Consider the following 22,875-nt stretch of genomic DNA (forward strand, 5'->3'; position numbering starts at 1 on the left):
GAATTTCTATTTACTGTAATAACATAAATGCTCTATTGAAAAAAAATTTACATTTACAGTTATGCATAAATGGTTTTATTATTTCATAATTTAATAGAATACTGGGTTTTCTTTCAGTTAATTTCTTTTAATACTACATGCTTAACATCACATGTATATGTATGTATGTGAGTGTGGGTTTGTGCACCTGAGTGGAGTGCCCGCAGAGGTCAGAGGATAGTATCAGAGCTACTTCTCTCAAGAACTAGAGTTACACGAAGTTGTGGGCTGCTCTATGTGAGTTCTAGAAACTGAACTTTAATCCTCTGCAAGAGCAGTAGGAGCTCATAAATGCTATCAATCCAGCCCTAATTTCTTTCTTTCTCTCTCTCTCTTCTTTTTTCTTTCTTTCTTTACTTTCTTTCTTTCTCCTTCCTTTCTCTCTCTCTCTCTCTCTCTCTCTCTCTCTCTCTCTCTCTCTCTCTCTCTCTCTTTTCTAGGACAGCGCAGCAAGGTGACTCAGAGCATAAAGGGGCTTGCTGCCAAGCCTGACAACCTGAGTTTGATCCCCAGGATCCACATGGTGGAAGGAGAAAACTGACTGCTTTGACTTACTCGACCTCTTGCCCCCACAAAAAAAATTAATAAAAATTCTGAAAAGAGAGGATTATGTAGCAGACATACAATGGCACATACATAAATGTGGGCTACTATGGACCCTCCAGAAGCACCAAGCACAGGAACTCCAGTGCAGCCTAGGCCAGGGAGACCTGGTCTAAAAAGCAAACCACACAAAATGGGGAAAGAGTGGCTATATTCAAAAGTGGGTGAACGGCAATATTTTTCAATTCTGGAAAAACACAAGAAAAGAGATAAATAGAAACATGTAGTCTTCCAAAATTTTAACAATGTGAAATCAGAATTATTTTACACTATTCTGAATTCATGAATAAAAGTAACTGTCGCTATTTCAGTTCAAAGATGGCAGTATTATATCAACTATCTCTGACAAAGAAAGGAACCTTCTGTTCTCTAGGCCTTCCAGGTGATTTAACTGTGTTAATACACACCAACCACCCAAACTCAGATTTCAAACCACAACTCACAGATAACATGTCATCTCCTATTTTTTATTTAAATTTTCATTTATTTATTATTACTAGTGTGTGTGTTTTATGTGGGTGCATGCATTCTGTAGCCTGCATGCAGAGGACCAAGGAAAACCTTCAGCAGCAGCTCTTCCCTTTCACTCTAGGTTTCAGAATTGAATTGAGATGGGAGCTTGCCATTGAGTAACAGCACTGGACCTAGTTATCTTCTACTTTTACAAAGAAGTTTTCATTTTCCCAAACTAGAAATTTAACTCTATTCTTCAAACAATGATTTATTTCTTACAGATCCTTTAAAACTCAACTCGGGAGTCACTTATTCTAGAATAAGTCATTCTCTGACCTGTTTCTACCCCTACCTGGGGTGAGTGCTGCTCTTCCATATATAATTCTATTCCAACACTTACGGTGCTGTGTACACTATCAAAACAGTGACCTATTTCTGTCACTTAATCTACAAGTTGGGTAAGAAGAGATCAAATATAAAACAAATTACTAAAATTAGCAATAAATTAAATCAGTGTAAACTTGATCAAGGGAAAAATAAACTTAGATTTCTAATGTTTTCTTTTTTTAATTGTTGAGAAAGGGTTTTAAGAGACTAGCCTCCAATTCTCAATCCTGCCTCGGCCTCCCAAGTGCTAGGGTCATAAGCTTAGTGTTTGTTGTGTAAGACACAGCTAATGTGGGCCTCTAATAACTCTCCCCTCTTGTCTCTACAGTGTTACATAGTACAATGCTCACCTTGCTGAGCCCTGCAGCTTATAGGATCTTGTGTTTCTATTTTACATATAAGAACAGGGGTGATTTAAATAATATATACAAGTTACACAGTGCTTGCTAATAGAAAGGTGAGAAAAGCAGGAACCATTAGCAGGCTCTTAAAATTACATTTACCTCCTTAGTGTACGTGCGTGCGTGCGTGCGTGCGTGCGTGCGTGCGTGCGTGCGTGTGTGTGTGTGTATGGGCATATGCCATGGAGGGCTTGTGGAAGTCAGAGGCTAATTTGAGGGATTCTACTGTCTGATCATGCAGCTTCACAGGAAGTACCTTTATCCACCAAGCCATCTGACTGTCTCTGTCGTACTCATTTACTGAAAACGAACAAACAAACAAAGAGGATCTCATTCTGGATTGCAGACTGATCATGATCTCATGCTGATTTTCTTGCCCTTACCTCCTGAAGGCTGGGATTACAGACAAGAACATCATGCCTACCTAGCGAGCTATTTTTCCACAAATGCAGTCTTGATCTCCATCTTCCTGATTCATAAAGCTGGAAGCACTGACTGCATGCATTGCCTGCTCAGAGCATTCCAGGACATTTTAATTACAGACATCTGGTGTTTAAGATTTACATGTACATATTCATTTATCTACTGTGTGGGCTTGTGTGCCCTTGTGTATGCATACGTGGTGTGTGTATATGAATGAACATATATGTTGAGTTCAAAGGACAACCGTGGAACTCAAGTTTTCTTGGCCACATGTGGGTTTCAGGAATTGAACTCAGGTTCTCAGGTTTAGGGGTAAGAATTTTTATCTGCTGAGCCATGAAGTCGGCCCATAGATATCCATTTTTGAAACCTATTAAATATTTTTGGTGTAATAACCAAGGGATTCATACTACTCCCTGTTATTAAACTCAAGTTATATCCCTATTTTTTTTTTCCAAATCAAAAGTATCCCTTGATTCCAGGTCCATTTTGTGTATGTGGTATTTTGTTTGTTTTGTATTGTGTGTGTGTGATGTGCATGTGTAGGACAGTGAGTAGGACAGTGAGCCCTCACGATCTGTCTTTTCCTCTGTAGTGTTGAGAGGAGGTGCACGCACCATGTTTCACATGGGTTCTGGGCTTTGTAAAGAAATTTAATCAAAGCCACCTCATAATCATGAGCTCCTGCACTATTCTCCCAATGAATGACACTATCAGGCATTTATGAGATATAGGGTCAGCCACTATAACCTGCTTTGAAGCATAAAAATGTTCTTTTAACATTTCATTGTCCTTACAGGCAAAACTTTAAATCACAAGCTCTCATGAGTATTTAAATCATTTCACTGTATTACTTCAATTGTATCAGCAGATCCTCTGCAATATACATTACTACTAAATTCTAATGACCAAAGGAATATATTTAATCTTTAAAGCAATAAATTATTCAGGTAAGTGCATAGGTGAAAATATCAAAACACTTGGCCCAGGAATAAACCTGGGCAAAGAAGAACTCTCTTCTCTAAGTGGGCCTTGCAGCACACCCTCTTACATAAGCATCCTTTAGATTATTCCCCACAGCGAATAAAAACTGTTTCATGCTCCTAGACCAATTTTTAAGAACATCTATTATAATCTTTAATCCCTCTTTACATATTTAAATAATTATCAGCTCTAATCCTATTCAGAAAAAAGGTAAAAATAAGTATCCAAAATGCTAATCTTTTATTCATGTTTAAGCCTAGTCTTAGCATAATGTATATCATCTGCAAAATACTGAAGACACGAACAAATACCGTTGTCTTCCCCGAGTTTCTGTGATACTGTTTCCTACAAAATAAGGAGTGAAAGACAGAAGTCTACATAGAATTTACTTCTTCTACAAATGAAATCCTGGATGACGACATGACTATAACTCAATTAGTGTCACACTTTGTGTCCATGTTCAGAGACAACAGAAGGAAGTGCATGCATAAAAACATCTTGAAAATTCCTTTCCATTTCTTAAATGAAGAAACACACATTAAATAAAAAGTATTTTATCTTAGTCATTTCCTAGGACCAGTCTTTCTGGCTCAGATCTGATTTTTTTTTCTTTCTTGGAATATGGCTGGAGAGTGTTAGGAAAGGAGAATTTAGTTACATTTGGATATATTACTAAGTAATTTAGTATCTACCTTATAGTTAAAAGTCACACAAATATATATGTAATGAAATACAGATTTCTCCCAGTTATTAGAAGAAACTATTATAAAAGCATAGTTCACTAACCACACAAATGTCAGCTTGTTTGCATGAACAGGTTGGGCTGATTAGTAATTCTAACTGAGACCGCAGTTTCTCATCATCTCCAAGAACCTGATTAAATTTCTTTACAAAATCTTGTGCTTTCCCAGGGTCAGGCAAATTCTCTATAAAATGAAGAGAATAAATATTAGAAAAGAAAGATAACTACATTAAAAGTATCTTTAAAACATTGGTGAGGGGCTGAAAAAATTATTTAGTAGTTAAGAGTGTTCACTGGGGTGGGATGCAGCTGGAGAGACGGCTCAGCGGTTAAAAGCACTGTTTGCTCTTCCAGAGGTCCTGGGTGCAACTCCTAGCACCCACATGGCAGCTCACAATTGTCTGTAACTCAGTTGCAGGGGACCCGACACCCTCATACAGACATACATGCAAGCAAAACACTAATGCACATTTAAAAAAAAAAAAAAAAAAAAAAAAAAGAGTCTTTACTGCTCCTGCTAAGGACCCAGTACACACAATCAGGTGGTTCAAAACTGTAACACTAGCTCCAGGAGGATCTGAGATCTCCTGCCTTCATACAGAATGTACTCACAGACATATATAAATACTTACATATAATTAAAAATAACAAAATATTATAAAATAAATATTAGTAAACAATTAAAAGAAAGCTAGACAAATGGCTCTTAAAGACAAAATTAAGGATTATCTTTTACCATTTATTCATAGTTCCATTGGTTAAATTAATAACCCGTTTTAGGTGGGCTGGAGAGATGGGGAGAGAACTTGTTGCTCTTGGAAAGGACCCAGTTTTGATTCCTCCCACCTCATGTTGGCTCAAAAGCATCTGTGATTAACTCCAGTTCCAAGGAACTATGAACAGGCACACAAGATGACGCACATATATACATGTAAGCAAAACATTGATACACATAAATAAAATATGAAAAAGCCCAGTTTGATATTTATTAAATGCTCACTGGGTAAATAAACATACTCACTTGCTATGGTCATCAGTTTCCCAAACATGGCAGAACAGTTAGCCTCTGACTGAAATTCAGAACAAAAACAAAACAACAACCAGTCATTTGTATTAACAATTTTCTGTAAGAGAAATTAAAACACTGTATAAAGTTCCATAGTTAGATTATGATAAATTTATGGCTAATCTCCCTCTTCACCATGCCTGTGGGTTTGTGCATGTGCGAGAGAGAATGTGTGAGTGTGTGTTATTAGCAAAGAACAGTAGAAAAGCACCAAATATTATGACAAGAAAGAAGAAAAGGAGACGTTAGCAGGAAAACATTCCCAGACTGAAGAGCAGTGTGGTAGCAACGTTCTCGTCATCTCATCTCCTAAGGTAGGAGGACTGCTTAAGCCCAGAACCAACAATCAGCCTCAACACCATGACCAGCTGGTTTATACTCTTGCTGCCTGCCACACATTCCTGGTTAGGTGGACTGTGCCCTCAAACTGCAAGCTAAACAATTCCCCCTTCGTTAAGTTACTTTTGATCTTGTTGAGTATTCTGTCACCACAGTAAGAAAAGTAAATATGACTAAAATCCCAGCTATCAAATGTTGAAAGGCAGGCTGTCGGGGATTTGAGGCTAACCTGGGCAACATAGTGATTTCTAGACCAGCTTAAGCTAAAAAAAAAAACAAAACTGAAAAACATAAACAAGCAAAAAACACATAAGAAACAAACTAAAAAGGCAATTTAGCTCTGAAAACCACGTAACTGACATTTGGAAATTAAAATACCATGAGACACTTTCATTACATATGTTGTATTACAAAATAAACAAATAAATACTGACTTTTAATCTGTGAATTAAAACAAAAATCATAAACCTACTGTAGGCTGCTTGTGTAAATCCAATAGTTCACGCACATGACTCCGAAGCATGTTCTGACACTTCCACATTTCATTGAGAGCTCTGTACATAGTTATAAACATGAAAAGACACATTTAACAACACTGCAAACTGTTCAACTTCATGACTTAAGTATGCTATTTCTATATTCAAATATAAAAATGTTAAGCAACAGTTTATTGGAACTTAAGGAGGTTTAATATTGGGCAGGTATTTTACCACTGAGAGGGAATGTCTGGGTTCAAAGGATCAATTTGATCTTGCCAGGCAGTCATAAATTGACTGAAAGAAAAGCTTTAATTCTAAGCAGAGGGAGCTAGAAAGTACTGGTCTAATGAAAGGTATTAAAGCCTGGTGTACAGAGCCTAAGTGGGTGGCATATAGAAACTGGAGTACACCACAGATAAATAAATGACAAAGGATTATTGAGTGCCAGAAAAACAGACCTATGAGGGATGAAGACTGCTTAAAAGAGTTAGCTGAAAGCTTCCTCCCTAAGGACTAGCTTTCTTAGTACCAGAACGTGCTACACAAGCTTCCAAGGGAAGGAAACAAATCAATAGTCCTAGACAGCTGTGGTACCTATGAACCACAACTAACAAGGCACAATATCCTCAAGGGTGTAATAGTTGCACTCATATCTTTTTAGTAAACAACAGCTCTCTAACTATCATTATCCTTCAACAGGAAAGACAATCATGCCTGGTTCTAGAAATCTAGCCAGGTTTGAGGTCATAAATCTTAGAGATAAAAATAGTATCACTATTTTGCTAAACTGGTATAATTCCTAACTGTATTCTAAATATTTATTCCACAGGTAAATGTAGCTCTCATCCCTCATCAAAGACACTTCTCTCTGAAACAGATGGAGGCCATTACAGAAAAATAACAATCAATCAAAATGCAAAGACCAAGTGATTATTGTGACCAGCCCTAATTCACACATCTACAACATAATCATGGTAACTAGGACTTAGGAGTCAGAGGACCAGGAAATCTGGGGAGATTGTACCTCTCAGAATGAGCAGGGAAGCTTTACCAACAGTACCTCAATAGCCTGCCTAAACAAGACCTGAAAAAGGATACCACTAATAGACATGCTAACATAGAAGAGCGAAATCTCAAGAGGCCTACCCTTGACAAAGATCTATAAGCAACTAAGGAAATGCTGAGAGGGGAGAAACACTCTTCTCTAGGATTGAGCCCAATACCAAGTGGTCAGTCCGAAAATCATATACATATAAGTAACGATAAGCAAACTCAGCAGGCTGTATTTATATATTTAGGCACATGTGTGCATGTGAGTATAACACCCCACAATAAGAAGTAAAAAAAAAAAAAAGAGGCCATGAATTCAAGAAGAGGTAAGGAGAGTGGGGTAAATAAATGGGTGGAGGGAGGAAAGGGAAGGAGGAAATCATGTAATCATGATTTAAAAAAAAATTAAATGCCAGGCTAGGGAAATGCTCAGTGGAAAATATTTGCTATATATAAATAAAGACCTGCCTTCATATCCCAGTATGCATGGAAAGCATTAATCCATGTTAATAATCCCAACATTCTATTGTGGTGATATTTTATTTGTGCTCTAATAAATAAAACTTGCCTGGAGATCAGAGGAAAAAGCCAGCCATTGTAAGTAAACACAAAAGTCATGCAATGTTAGCACATGCCTTTAATCCTATTACTTGGGAGGCAGGGATCTGTCTGGATCTATGTGAGTTCAAGGCAACACTGGGAACAGAGACAGGTGTGCTGGCACACCAGCCTTAAATTCCAACATTAGTTAACCATGGAGGTCTGTACAGACAGACAGGAAGTGACAGAGCTGGACAGGAAGAAGAAGTGATGTAGCTGGACAGAGAGAAAATCAGATGGCAGAACAGCAAGGCATATAGACGTGGGTAGACAGGAAGTAACTCGCTTTTGGAAGCTTCAGAGTTGGTGAGGTGAGGTTGGCTGGTGGCTCTTCCTATTCCTCTGATCTCTCTCAGGCTTTAACCCCAATTTCTGGCTCTGTGTTTTTTATTTAATAAGACCGTTAAGAAATGCCTCTATATCCTATGATGAAACAGGAAGCAGAAACAGAAGAATCCTTGGAAGCTGGAGGGCTAGCTAGCCTGGCATATGCTAGGTAAACAAAAGATCATGTCTCAAACAAGGTGGAAGGCAGGCACTGAGCCTTGGCACTGTCTGCTAAGGCCTACATCCATGCTGCTGCGCATTTGCACTTGAACACATGCACACACACTCATACAAAGACTCAAAAATGAAGAATTCAAGCGTCACCAGGTATGCATGCCTGTAACCATAGCACTTAGTGTCAAAGCAGATAACTGTTATTCTGTGTAAGCCTGGGCTACAAGAGACCCTGTCAAGACAGACAGGGAAAGAAAGATTCCCTACCTCACACAAATCCCCTCCTTATTCCAGCTGTCAAGAACACTTCTAAGAATTATTGTGTGACTTAGATATTTACAAATAAAGATAAATGGAGAGGACTGACAGGCAGTGGGGTACTTGCTTAGCATGCGCAAAGCTCTGTGTTCCCTCCCTAGCACTACATAAACTGTGTGTTCAAAGTGTCTGCTGTAATGACGGCATTACAGTTAAAAATTAAAGGTCATCCTAAGCTACACAGCAAGTTAAAGCCTAGCCTGGGCTACAAAAGATCCTGATGAAAGGAAGCGAGGATAAAGAAACATAAATTGTATCAATGAATAGCAGAATTTAGCCACCTAAAGGAGCCTTAGCTTCCACCATTAAGCTTTCAAAGAACGATGAATAACTGCTGAAATGTCTCAAGGTCATAGCATTAGCTTGTGGAATTTCTAATGGAAAGGCATAATCTCAATCCGACAAGAAAACACTGGAAGAACCCAAACTGAGGCCAAATTGTACAAAATAACTAGACAATATTTATGCAATACTGTTCTAAAAAATGTAAAAACTAAATATGTAATATGTAATCACAGATGGTGGAAAACTCATCCCTGAGGAATACATGGAAAACTGAGGAAATTTAAATACAGTAGATTATTATATAATATTAAATTAAAACTTTTTTTCACAGATTTTATTTCTGTATATATGTCTGTGTAAATATATGCCGTGTGATACAGGCAGTTGTTGACTGCCAGATGTGGGTGTTGAGAACTGAACTCAGGACTTCTGGAAGAGCCACAACTGTTCTTAACCACTGAGCGACCTCTCCAGTCCCAAAATTTAAACTTTTAGTCATGTAAAGTTATGTAAGAGAATATTTTTGTCATAGTAAACTCTGAAACATTTAGAGGTAAAGAGCACTGTAATCTATAAATGTCTCTCCAATCATTAAGAAAAAACCATGTGAGTTTAGATAGAATGAACAAATGACAAGGGTCAAAAATGACATTACCATGTACTCCACAATTTCTACAACTTTCTCATAAATTTGAAGTTGCAGTGTTTTATGCATTGTGTCTGATGATTTAAGGCCTTGTGCATGCCAGCATGCCAGGCAAGATCTCTACCAATGAATTATAACCCAAGTCAGTTGTAGGTTTTCTTTTGTTTTAGTTTTTTGAGACAGGGTCTCTACAGAACTGTGGCTGTCCTGGATCTTGCTCTGTAGCCCAGGCTGTCCTCACAGAAATCCGTCTGCCTCTGCCTCTCGAGTGCTGGGATAGAGCCGCCATGCCTGGCACCCTAGTCCACTTGTATGCTTGTCTCTTTTCAGTCAAGATGGAGTATTTTAGTTAGCATTAAACTCAATACGTAGCCAAGGCTGGTAGTTTAAATACCCATACACATCAATCTAGACACGACTGACTGAATACTTGAAACAGTATTACTGACATCATTATGAAAAGTGCATGAACACTCAAACACACACATACCGACACAGACATGCTATATATTTTTAAAAAAAGCCCCACCTAGGAAATATATGAGACATTGAAACATAACTTACTTTACAGCATTTGGATCCAAGCTAGCATATAAATAGTATAAGCATTTCATTCTCTCTTCAGTTTCCAGGTTATGGGGAACAAGATACTGAGCAAAGATTTTCTCTACCAAGAGTCTATGAAAAACAAACACACACAAAAAAACAAGTACGCTATTTAAGAGGTGATAACTGAATTTAACCATTTTGTATAAAGTTACTACACCACTGGTGAGAGCTATGTGCACATAAATAATGAAAATCTTCAGTACACAGTCACTCTTTCCCTTGGGAGACTCAGTAAGTTACTTTACATCTAGTTTGTATTTGGGGCCTTTTTCATTATTTGTCATAAAACATTTGTTCTAGAATGCTTGAATGTTACTCCAAAGTGAAGGGTCTCACACTGTAGCATTGGCTGGCCTTGAACTCATGGAGATCCTCCTACCTACCCTTCCTAGTGCTGGGATTGGGATTACAGGTGTGAACAATGGTCCTGCTTATTATTCTCTGTCAGTTTTGGGAAAGGGGAGATTGGTACTGTTTCTTTTTTTAAAAAAATAGACCAAGTTTCACGTATCCCAGACTGACCACAAACTTGCTATGCATAGGCCAAGCTTGCCTTAAACCTCTGCCTGAGCCTTAAAAGTGTTGGAATTATAGGTGGGTACTATCAGCTTTGTTTTCTTAAATGTCATTCTTAAACACAGGTATTTTGGCTGTCCCAGTTCATCTTCAGAAGGCTGAAACTACAGATTATAAGTAGCACCAACAGAAAGCTATAATATCAAGGATAGCTAATTCTCTTTCCTTTTTTTATTAATCTTTTTTTTTTTGCTAATTCTCAAGAAAATAATTAACTTCCTATGACTGTAGTTCAGTTCCTTTGCCATGCTGTCATGTAGTTAAAACAAGAGGATTTCTCATATTACTTCCTGAAAATAAGCACATTTGACTTTTCTTATCTCCAGTCTAAATTTATTATTCAATATCGCTAGAATAAAGTAACAGAAGAGCTCTTCATTAACCAATGCAATACATATATCCAGTGATACATAAGTCATCACTCTAATTCAACAAAATACTGCAAAATATTTCACAAAAACCAAGTATTTGCATAATTTAAAAATAGAATAATAAGTAACATTCAAGAAATGAGAAAAATTTCTCTACTGGTTGCAGCAGTTCTGCAAAAAGAAACCTAATGGGAGAGGCTCCCAAACATTGCTTTATTCAGACACTCAGTACCTAAATCCACATGATAACCCTTAAGGAGGCACTGCTGCTCCTCCTCATTTTATAATGCTGAACTACATATAAAAAGAGACAGAACGCACATTTCAGTATCTGTTCTGCCTCACTCCCAAGTCCACACACTTTACTACTATAATGCTACTTACAATCTTGGGAAGACTCATACTTAAACACCCTATGTACAAATATACAGAAAATTATTTCTATATTTAGAAATGAATTATATAAAAATTAAATAGAAGTATTTAAAAATGAAGACTCACTTGTCATCGATGCTATTCTGATAATAGATGTGAAGAAGTTTGTCCTTTATCCAGCTGACTTTCTCTGCAGCTTCCTTTCCTGCTTCCCCATGAAGACAGTATTTCTTATAAAGCTGAGCCAGCCCCATCATGGCTTCTTTTCTTACTCGCCACTAGAAAAACAGCATTTCTGAGATGAGCCAGACACCAGAGCTATCTTCAAATCCACAAACCTGCAATGGCCGCACTAGGCTACACAGTAGCTGCTGTGTGCATTCACAGCAGCACAGTGGATCCTCTCATCAGCAGCTCTGTCCAATGTTTTAACAAGAGAACCAGAAATTCTAGATGTCTTTAGTGGTGATAGCTAGGCTGGGCTATAGCAGAACCTGTCCTTATTTATTATTTATTTACATATATGAGTGCTTTGTCTGCATGTATGTATGCATACCAGAAGAGGACATCAGATCCCATAGGATTACAGTTATAGACAGTTGGGAGCTGCCATGTGGGTGCAGGGAACTGAACTCAGAACCTCTGGAAGAGGAACCAATACTCTTAACCACTGAGCCATTTATCCAGCCTCAAGACCCTGTCTTTAAAAGATAAAAAAAAATAAATAAATTAAAAAAAAAAAAGAGGCCATGCATGGTAGTGAACACTTTTAATGCCAATATTTAGGAGGCAGAGGCAGACTGATGTCTGTAGGTCTAAAGCCAGCCTGGTCAAGTTTTCCAGGACAGCCAGGGCTCCAAGAAAGATGACGTTTAAAAAAAAAAAAAAAAAAAAAAAAAAAAAAAAAAAAAAAAAAAAGACTCACTCTTTCTTTTTTTTGCTACAGGCTACAGAAATATATTTTAAGAACTGAACTGGTTATGGCAAAGTCACTACCTGAAGGGATCAAGGAATTCCTTCAGAGGAAGCCAAATTCCAGGGAGCTTTTGGTGTTATTTGGCTTGTTATATATCAGCTGTCTTCTGTTACGAAAATCATGTGTGCCTTCAAGTTTTCCCAATTGACTTTTCCCTAAGAATTGCTAACAGTGTGGACTGATCACTCTTTGGACATATACATTCAAGGTATTTGGAGAACAGCCTCAGGAAAGGCTTCCTTCCCCACAGCCGAACCATTTCTCCCCTTTCAGCACTGGAATCAGTGCCACATTCAAGAACTAACAGAAATAACAGTCCAGGGCTGGAGAGATGGCTCAGTGGTTAAGAGCACCAGCTGCTCTTCCAGAGGTCCTGAGTTCAATTCCCAGCAACCACATGGTGGCTCACAACCATCTGTAATGAGATCTGGTGCCCTCTTCTGGCCTGCAGGGACACATGCAGGCAGAATACTGTATACATAATAAATAAATAAATCTAAAAAAGAAATAACAGTCCAGACTACCACATGCTAGTCTCCTGACTTAAGGTAAATTCCACAAGGAGACACCATCCAGGTCAAGTGGACCTTAAGTAACAGATTTACACAATTTAGCTCGGACTCTCCTTTCTTACAGCCTTACTAACTTTATAGACCTCTAACTCCTTACCTAACCACTTCTTGGAATATTTAGATAACCTTCTGCGCTAACAGCTATGCTCACCAGAACCCCAGTTCAAGACTCCCTGTAACTATCGTCACTGGCAGCATCTGGCCAGGTCCATCCCCAGACGGAGTATAGTACCTTATCAGAGATACCTCTGTACTCTCTAAGAACAGACTTAAACGTCCAGACTACCCATTTGAGAAGGCCTGGCGGATGTGCCAATTAAGCTTAACTTCCTCCTTTCCCAAATCTTACTTCTAGTTCCAGATATCCCTTTAACTATCACCAGAGGCATCCAGCTATACACAGGTTGCCTGGCGACCAAGCACTTTCCCCCACCCTGCAGAAAAAACGGCAGATAGCTTGGACAGATAGGAGCCACGGGAAAAAAGAAGACAGTTTTATTTTCTCCCATTGACCTAGCAACTTATAGATTATTAATATTTTCTACCAATCATGTTTAAGATTATAGTTGAGTACATAAGATCACTCTTCTTAGATATTACCCAAATTTAGTCTTTAGTTAATTCATTTCCCCATTACTCACTTTCCTTTTGGGTTGTGATAACCCAAATGATAATGAACAATTACTGCCCCTCTATGTGATTCTTATCACCCCTCCGTTTGACCCTGGAAGCCTGGCTTTGCACTGCCAAGGGATTACTGCTTGTAAGTGTATGTATGTATATATATATATCGGGACTCCCAGGGCACAGGAGGATGAAGAAGATTTGGAAGAATAAATGACTGGACTAAGAGTTCGGTGTGCTGAGTCTCTATTTCCTGAAAATAGTCCTTGCCATTCGTAGTTCTCTCTCCTGAGCCCCTGGGATGTATAATATTAAGGCTGGTCCCTCTAATATTATACAAGATTTTTTCTTTTGGTTTTTTGAGACAGTGTCTCTCTGTGTAGTTCAGGCTGTCTTGGAACTCACTTTGTAGACCAGGCTGGCCTTAAACTCAGCGATCCCCCTGCCTCTTTCCCTCAATTAAAGGCCTGCGACACCACACCTGGCTAAGTCTGGCTCTGTCTTAAGGCTGACTCAACTCTTCCTCAGTAACTACTGTAACCGTTCACAGCACAACCCTTCCTTGGCAGCCCACATTTCTAACTGCATCCAAAGGCAGAAACAGCAAAATAACTAACCACAGAACCATTTCTGCTTAGCATAGCAGGCACTGTGCAAACTGTACTTTCTTAGGAAATATTTTCTTTTAACTACATAAATGACAGATCCAGCTAAGTCATGCAAGTAACAAGTAAATGTACATAACCAATGACTTGCCTTTTGCAAAGCAAAATGTGCAGAAAATCAAATTATTTCATTTACCTATTTTTTTCTTTACATAAGAATACTATAAGAAACATCCATTCCCTTGGAGCTGGAGAGATGGCTCACCAGTTTAAAAAAAAAAAAAAAAAAAAAATCACTGGCTGCTCTTCCAGAGGACCCAGGTACAATTCCCAGAACCTACATGGCGGCTCACAACTATCTGTAACTCCAGTACCAGGAACACAATACCCTCACATAAACATACATGCAGGCAAAACGCCAATGCACATAAAATAAAAATAAATTATTAAAAGAAAGAAAAATCCATTCCCATAATATGAAAAAAGATCCAACATACTTATTCATAAAGATAAGCAAAGACTATGCATATGGAGGCAGGCAGATTTCTACAAGTCTGCAGCCAGCATGTTCTACAAAGTAAGTTCCAGGACTTACACAGTGACAACCTGTCTCCAAAAGAAGTGTGTGTACACGAAACATAAAAACCCACAGTTGTACATTTAGTGTTATTCTGATATCCAAAGAAAAGCTGCAATTGGTATTTAAATACCAGACACACGTGTCAAACAGTTTGAAGACAGAAAATCAGGAAAGAGCAACACTCCCAGATCTTACCCGTTTATCCAGTGTCCTTTCCCTGACAAAGCCAAGTAACTGATCATTTACTAAGGTAAGGTCTCTTTTGGCAGCTGTTATTATAGTAACAATGACATCATGACGAATGGCTTCTTCTGGATCATGTGACCTAACTTTCAAATATTCTATGATTAAAAAGGAAGAGTTAAGCTACATGTTAGTTATAAAAGTGTTTATGATTCAAAATGATAAAAAGACAAAAGCTTTGTCTGTATTAATGTTTAAAAAATAAAGGATGGAGTAAAATTACCTGTAAGACATCACTAAGTAGCCTTTACTACTCACAAAACTATACTTATTACTTCAGAGCACATCTTAAATAATTTTTTTTGGTAGAAGGTCAAATGACAACACAGTACCAATTTTACAGCATGGAATTTCATTTATAAATTAAAAGACTTAAAAAAAGAATACAAATGTTCATAAGACAAATGATATATATAAAATCAAATAATAAAAAACATAGAATGACCTTTAAAATTTCTAAATCAATTATAATACAAATAAAATCAAAACAAAAAAGGTATTTCTTCTGTTTTTAATAAATAACAGCATGTTCATGAAAGCTTTTTATGTGCTACTGCCAAATAGGTAGGTTTAAATACTTTAAATTGAATAATGAAAACTTACAATCTAAACTAGAAAATAGCCTCTTTTTTCTGCAAACATTAGGTATGTTATTATATTTAATAATGTAGGTGTGTTTTGTATCTAACTCTAATGCCATAAGGCTTACATATCTCAACATATGACTTCTAAATAAATTACAAATGACCAATACATGAATATTTATTTTATTTTACAAAATTTTATCTTATTAACAGGAAATAATTTCCTAGTCCACAAAGTAGACATGAAGCCATCCTAGAATCAAATCCTTTTCGGAAACTAGAGTTAGGTACTGGCCACATCTGAAATGTTTTGTGAGCAATATGTGTAATAAACCAGGGAGCTTACCTGTGAGATCCTTTGCTAAATCCGGGTGGTTCATCAAACAGTGACTGGCAAATTTCACACTTTCTAATCTCACAGGAACATGAATATCATTAAAGCTAAGTAGAAAAAGATTGCTAAATGTTAATAAGGCAGTATTAATTATTTTCAAATAAATAACACAAAAGTGTTTATTAATGACAATGATTACTGAGTAGAAACTGTGTTAATTATACTGATAGCTAATGTGTTTTATGGAAAACACAGAAAACCGAGCGTAGTAGCCCACACCTTTAATCTCAGCACTCAGGAGGCAGAGAAGGGTGGACAAGGACAGCCTGATCTACAGAGTGAGCTTAAGACAGCCAGAGCTACATAACAGAGACTCTGTCTCAAAGAAAAGAAACAGAAGATACATAATTCTATAGAAACATTTTTGCAAACAGTATGTGCTTACCATGCTGAAACAAATACTACCATAAACATATTACCCAACTCAGACAACAGACTTTGCACACCAAAAATTATTAAACTTGAAATTTTGCTACAGAATAAAAAATACTCAGAACACACCCACACACTCCACAAGACACATTCATGCATAAAGTTTTACAATGAACAAATAAGCTTCCTTCATAAATACTTTGCTCCACAATTTATTCTAAAAGGAAAATTACAACACAGACATCAACAGAGCCAACAAATATCAATTAAAGTTTTGGTATATGTAATCTTAATCAAGTGGACTCTGAGACCATACAAAACTTGAAAGTTATGCTTTCTTACCGCCCGAGAAAACACTGCCAAAGAGGCCGATTCTGTGTTGCTAAATCTGAGTCCTTAGAGCCGAACAGTTTAGCTAGAAGCCGAACCACAGCTAACCGCTCTTCACCATCGTTGCTCTACAGAGAGAAGATACAGTGAAGGGAGGGCTGCACTTTACTTCCCAAACAGAAACAATTTTATATTTCAACTATTATAATGAACTCCATGAAATAGTACAAGCTTTTGTTTACTTGAGAAATTTCGTCTGATTCTATGTTAGATTACGTGGCTCTCGACCTTCTTACATCTTCCCTATTGCTAATTTATGCCTACTTTACAACTTATTTGCAAATTATACATTGACTATAAAGACTTTGTACAAATATAAGCATTGTATTAAATCTTTACATTGTCTAAGACTTCAAGCAAAATAAAATATTGAGCAATAACAGTGTTTAGAACATCCAAAACTTACTAGTTAATCCAATTTAACCTTTTAAGAAAAAATTAATGTCAAACAGTGGAGTAGAAGGAAATTTTGTATTACCTGTGAGTGACTACATTTAAAGATCCATAGTTGTGAAATTCTACAACTATAAACTACTAACACCAAACTGCTAAGTTGACCTAAAGTCCTTACTGTAAAATTTCATATGTTCGTCAAGTGAATTTGAAATGGCCTTCTGGTGTAAAATGGTTTCTTATTGCTGATACATAGAATGATCTAAGTCACAGTAAAATATCTCATGGATATAAGTTGAACTGACAATATCCATTTTAATTAATGAGTGGAACAAAGATTAAAATTTTCTACATTAATAGTTTATCAATTATCTTTCTAATATTATTTATTTATTTAGTGTATGACTGTATGTGCATCTTAATATACTGATTTGGCATAACAATGATTAAACTCATTACTTATACAATAAGTAAAATTAATTCAGTATCTACTTAAATATGAGTATTATTTGATATCAAAGCGCTGGCTAGTATAAACTTCAAAAACAGCACTACTTTTCTATCTCCATGTCACTATGTTCACCAGTAGATAACAAATATGCATGTTGTGATGTCATGAAGCTAACCAAGAGAAACTAAACTCCTATCTCTTTCCTTTCTAATGAGTGAAAAAAATCTTCAAAACACACTTTTTCCTATAAACCTAATGGTACCTTCAGTTTGAATTCCAGCTGTGGCATGACAGACAACAATAAATGAGGATCGATAGCGAAAAGTTCCTGAATCAGATCAAATACATGTTCAGACAGATCACTGACCGACGATCTTCCCAGCACCAGGACTTGATTGAAAAACTACAGGAGATATTAAATAAAAAATGTGTTATTTTACTTGAAAAAACAAAAAAACAAAAACTTAGGCAATTTTCCATAGATAGACATGCAAAGAAAACTGTGACTCAGTGTTACACGTATTAACGGAAAGGAACGACAGATTAGCCACTGCATTACTAACATGTAACGACAATCATCTAAACAATAAAAAACTTCCAAACATTACCAAATCATGAATTAAAACTGTGTTTCAAATAAGGATGACATTTCTGAAAACCTTCATTTTCATTAAAATAAAACAATTTAGACATCATGTATAATTCATTATAGGGACACTTAAAAAGCAATCACTCAATAGTGAAAAAAAATTTAAAGTCTCAATCTGATTTCTAATTTATTCTATTTTTTTCCTATGAGTTCAGTAATACATATTTTAAGGTAGGCTTTAAGTTTGTGTGTTCTTTTGTTTTATATATCTAGTGGAAGTCAAATATATTTTGACTAGGATAAAAATAAAGGTTGAAGACACAAGTTAGATGATAATTTAAAAATGGTTCAGCAATTAAAAGAATGCACTGCTCTTGCAGGACTCAAATTTACTTCCCAAAACTCTGTAAGTGTGGCTCATAACTGCCTGTAACTCTACTTCCAGGTGATGTGATGCCGTTTTCTGACCTTCTCCAAAAGAAATTAATCACACTCATGAGCACCCCCAGAGAGGCTTGGATACACTAAAAGAATAGTGGAGGAGAAAAAGAATATTTAATATCTAGAGTACAAAAAATATCACAAGTGACCTACACACACACATACGTACACATACACCTCATATATATATGAGAATATATATATATATATATATATATATATATATATATATATATATGTGAATGTTTGTTACTTTTTATAGATTTCATTGTGTGTATATATGGCCATGGAGGCCTGAAGACGGCATGAATCCACTGGATTTAGAGTTATAGGCAGTTGTTGTGTGCTGCTAGACATGGATGTTGGGAAGGGAATTTTGGGTCCTCTGAAGAGCAGCAAGCACTCTTTACCACTGAGCCATCTCTCCAGACAGGAACTAGATTTCAAAATGTTAAAAACACAGTTCTATGCAAATCAGCATTTGCTTCTGATATCACAAAGTTATATGTATTTCTTTAGAAAGCAAGATAAATTATGAGTCAGAAAAAAAATCTCATGTTTAATATGGGATCTTTGAAAAGAATAAAAAGTCTTAAAATAAAGCCCCATTTCAGCAGTCAAGAGCACTGGCTCCTCTTACAGAGGATTCAGGTTCCATTCCCAGAACTCACAGGGCAGCACTCAACCATCTGTGACTCTAGTCCCAGGGGATCTGATGCCCTCTTTTGATCCCTACTGGTACCAGGTACATACATGGTACACAGACATACATGTAGTCAAAACACCTATACATAGAAAATAAAATATATGTATACACACAAATATGCATGGGATGATACTTATGAAAGTGTATCTGAACCTACTAATGGTTATTTCTGAGAACTGAGAAGAGGACATTAAAGGTAACATATCAAGTCTTAATTTAATAATAGACATAGCAATTTTATACAATTTAAATTAGTAATCTCTCTTTTGTTTATAATGAGGTAATTCCACAATAGTGTTGCGTTCTCAAAGATGACCTGTAAAGGAAAACACTGATAAAACCTTTAAATATAAGGCAATAAGGGAAGTGAGTATGTGTCAACTTATATCTATTCGTATTATTAATAAAAAGCTAAAATATAGAGCTAGACATAAAAGACAATAGATGTGCATGAGTAAATTTGTAAAAGAATTACTATTTTAAGGTAGCAAAATATATATATATATATATATTTTTTTTTGAGACAGGGTTTCTCTATGAGGTTTAGTGCTCGTTCTGGATCTCACTCTGTAGACCACAGAGATTCGCCTGGCTCTGCCTCCAAAGTGTTGGGATTAAAGGCATGTCCATTACAGAAATTAACTTATGCACATGCTTGTATATGTGCATGTGGTGGGAAAGGCGGGTGAATGTCAACGTTTTTGTTTTGTTTTTTTTCCCCCAAGATAGGGTTTCTCTGTATAGCCCTGGCTGTCTTGGAACTTGCTTTGTAGACCAGACTGGCCTCGAACTTACAGAAACCCGCCTACTTCTGCCACCCAAGTGCTGGCATTAAAGGCATGCGTCACCACCACCCAGTTATCAATAAACTTTTAAAAATACTATTTATAAGGCTAAGAGCTGCTCTCAAACCTGATGAGCTTAGTTTGATTTCCCAAGACATGATGGAAGAACAGAACTGATCCTACAGGTTATCCTCTGACCCCAGCTCCCCACAACATACATTTTTTTTTTAAAACACATATTTATAAACATCTACTGAAGAAGAAACAGAGTTTTAGAAGAATGGCCCAGAAGACACAAAGAGAAAAATGTATACAGATAAAGACACAGATCTCTGAGGCCAACCTGATCTATCTCTATAGAAAGTTCCAAGCCAGCCATTGCTACATAATGAGACCCTTTTTCCAAAGGAAGAGAAAAGATACAGAAACAAATTGAAAGTTTCACATATTTGGGAGGGATATGACAACTGAACACAAATGCAGAAGAAGGGGTGAAAATGTAGTCAGATTTTAAAGTCATTTCTATCACTTGTGCCAGTTTAAAGACATTTTATAGTTTTGCTACATTTCTCTAATTGTGGTCACATTTACATGTAAGTTTTTATATTTTATTTGAATAAAACTGTTTACATAAGAAATATATCTGTATATGAATGATTCTAATCAATCTACATAATACCCCAAGAATCATAGAGTTCTGAAACAAATGTACACAGAAATACATACATTGGCAATGCACGCTTCAATAGTCTGGACTGTCCTTTTCAACAGGACTTTTGCAAGGTCGAAGGACTGTTTATTTAAGTTCTGGAAAACAAATCATGTAAAGCTACAAATGAATTGGTGAACTGATGAGACAGAATCATTTGAACAGTTAAGTACTTCAACTCTACCAAAATATGAAAAAAGTTAATTCCATTCCAGGTTTTACACAGAAGGTGCCAGCCAAATGAACTCAACAAATCAAACACTATAATACATTAGACAGGCAGCCAAAGGTTCAACCTATATAAAGCTTTCCTGAAGTAAAACAGATGTCAAGGCTTTTAAGTTGATATGTTAACCAACATGAACTCACTACACATATTATCCTAAATACATGCTCCTTCCCCAACCCAAATGCTAACTTGTTCACTGATGAATCAACGTGTCTTTGAAGAAAAGTCCTGGGGATGTGATTCAGTGGTATAGTAGACCAATCATCTAACATTTATGAGGGCCTAGATTCAAATTCCTAAACCACAAAAAGGAAAGGGTAGGGAAAGCACTGGCTAGCCTGGAACTTATACATCAAGCTGGCTTCAGAGATCTGCCGGCCTCTGTTTCCCAAGCAAGTATAGTAAAGGTGTCTCACACCCAGATCATGTTTCTGAAATGATGATTACTATGCTTCCCTAAGTCCTAATGTATTACAACACATTAAAGGATCTAAGAAAGATGGTGGCCATGGCATATATTTAAATTTTAAAAATTTATTGAGAAAATTGTTTTAAAGAACACTTGTCAACATTTCTCTAGTATGAAACAGATTCAATCTTATTCATCTATTATCTCTCAAAAAGAAACTAGAAACACATTTCTGAGGCCCATGGTTGACAGCATTAGCCTCTCTTACAGAGGATAGGAGTTTGATTCCCAGCACCCACATAGTGTCTCACAACTGTCTTTAACTCCAGGCCCTTTTCAGGCCTCTGTGGACACTGCACACACATAGTGCACAGATATACATGCAGGTTAAAACATTCATACACGTAAAAAAAAAGCAAATAAAAAACTTTTAAATATTTTAAACAACGTATCTAAAGATAATGGCTGTAAGACTGTGACTCATTCTAGCGTCAGAATAGGAATTATTATATAAAATTGCTAATGGTCAAAAGCCAGGAACTGATTTATTTAGGTAAACTGATCTTTAATATCTTGATACTATACAGACCTTGTGTGCAGGAATGAGGTTGATAAGAATAGAATCCAGTAATTCTTGAGTAACTCCATCACCTTCCATGATGATAGAACTCATCAAATCTAACATGTGCATTTGTACCTTCTTATTGTGGCTATTGCTAAAAAGAAGGGAAAATAATTAAGACATATAGAAAGACAAAGTTCCCTGGGGTCTATTTTTTTTTTCATATACTTGTCTGTTTACTGGTGACAAGGCCTTGCTATGTAACCTACGAAACTTGGGTTGCACCTCCTCACCCTAAGTGCCACCATGACAGTTAAAATTTCCAGTTTAAAGCAATAATCTTAGGACCTAGAGGCAAAAGGCCTATAATCCTCGTGACTCGGGAGACTGGGAAGGGTAAATCATAGCTTAAAGCTAGCTGAACAAATAAAAATAAGCAAGAATCTCTCTAGGGAGAGAGTAAGAATGGGAAATACAGCTCAGTGGCAGAACATTTAGCACACAGAAAGCCCCAGATTCAATCACAGTACAACATAAACAATCTGAGGTGTTAAAGGATTTTTACTTGAGGGAACCATGCTGACAATGGCAAAGAAATTTCAGCTGTCATACTTACTCCCCCTCAAGGCCTCCTGTGATAACTGAACCATATTATTATAAAGTACTCTAAACAAACATCACCCTAATTTCTAATGAAGTATTGTCTACAAGTCACTTACCCATATACACTCACATAATCATAATAAAGAAATCCCTTTAAAATGTATAGTCTACAGAATGATGTAACTATATTCTATAGTATAAATACAGAAGTTTAAAATAAAATTGAAAGATTGAATTATCTAAAGTGTTTTAAAATTTTTCTTGAAACAACAACAAAAAATAATTAACTCATCTAGCATTTAATGATGAAAACATATAAGCTTTTAAAAGTTCGGGGGGTGGGGGGGGTGGGGGGAGATATTTGTCACACTGCTATAGTTTTCTACAATGTTTAGAAAGACAGTCCTTTCG

The 22,875-nt window shown here is 36.6% G+C and overlaps 1 protein-coding gene across 2 annotated transcripts in view; it reads right to left on the reverse strand.

Annotated features, from left to right (window-relative positions):
• Pds5a (PDS5 cohesin associated factor A) overlaps positions 1-22,875 on the reverse strand; it is an 88,647-nt gene that overhangs the window by 22,637 nt on the left and 43,135 nt on the right. For both annotated transcript variants that reach the window (XM_059275917.1, XM_059275918.1), the window contains exons 6-16: positions 21,889-22,015; positions 20,679-20,759; positions 17,694-17,834; positions 16,540-16,655; positions 15,778-15,872; positions 14,800-14,945; positions 11,374-11,525; positions 9,881-9,994; positions 5,910-5,991; positions 5,054-5,102; positions 4,077-4,216 (exon numbers count right to left, since the gene is read on the reverse strand). In XM_059275917.1, coding sequence (XP_059131900.1) covers positions 4,077-4,216; positions 5,054-5,102; positions 5,910-5,991; positions 9,881-9,994; positions 11,374-11,525; positions 14,800-14,945; positions 15,778-15,872; positions 16,540-16,655; positions 17,694-17,834; positions 20,679-20,759; positions 21,889-22,015 — 1,243 coding nt within the window. The remainder of the gene's footprint in view (positions 1-4,076; positions 4,217-5,053; positions 5,103-5,909; positions 5,992-9,880; positions 9,995-11,373; positions 11,526-14,799; positions 14,946-15,777; positions 15,873-16,539; positions 16,656-17,693; positions 17,835-20,678; positions 20,760-21,888; positions 22,016-22,875) is intronic.

Source organism: Peromyscus eremicus, chromosome 10 (assembly GCF_949786415.1).
Source record: "Peromyscus eremicus chromosome 10, PerEre_H2_v1, whole genome shotgun sequence".
Lineage (NCBI taxonomy): Eukaryota > Metazoa > Chordata > Mammalia > Rodentia > Cricetidae > Peromyscus > Peromyscus eremicus.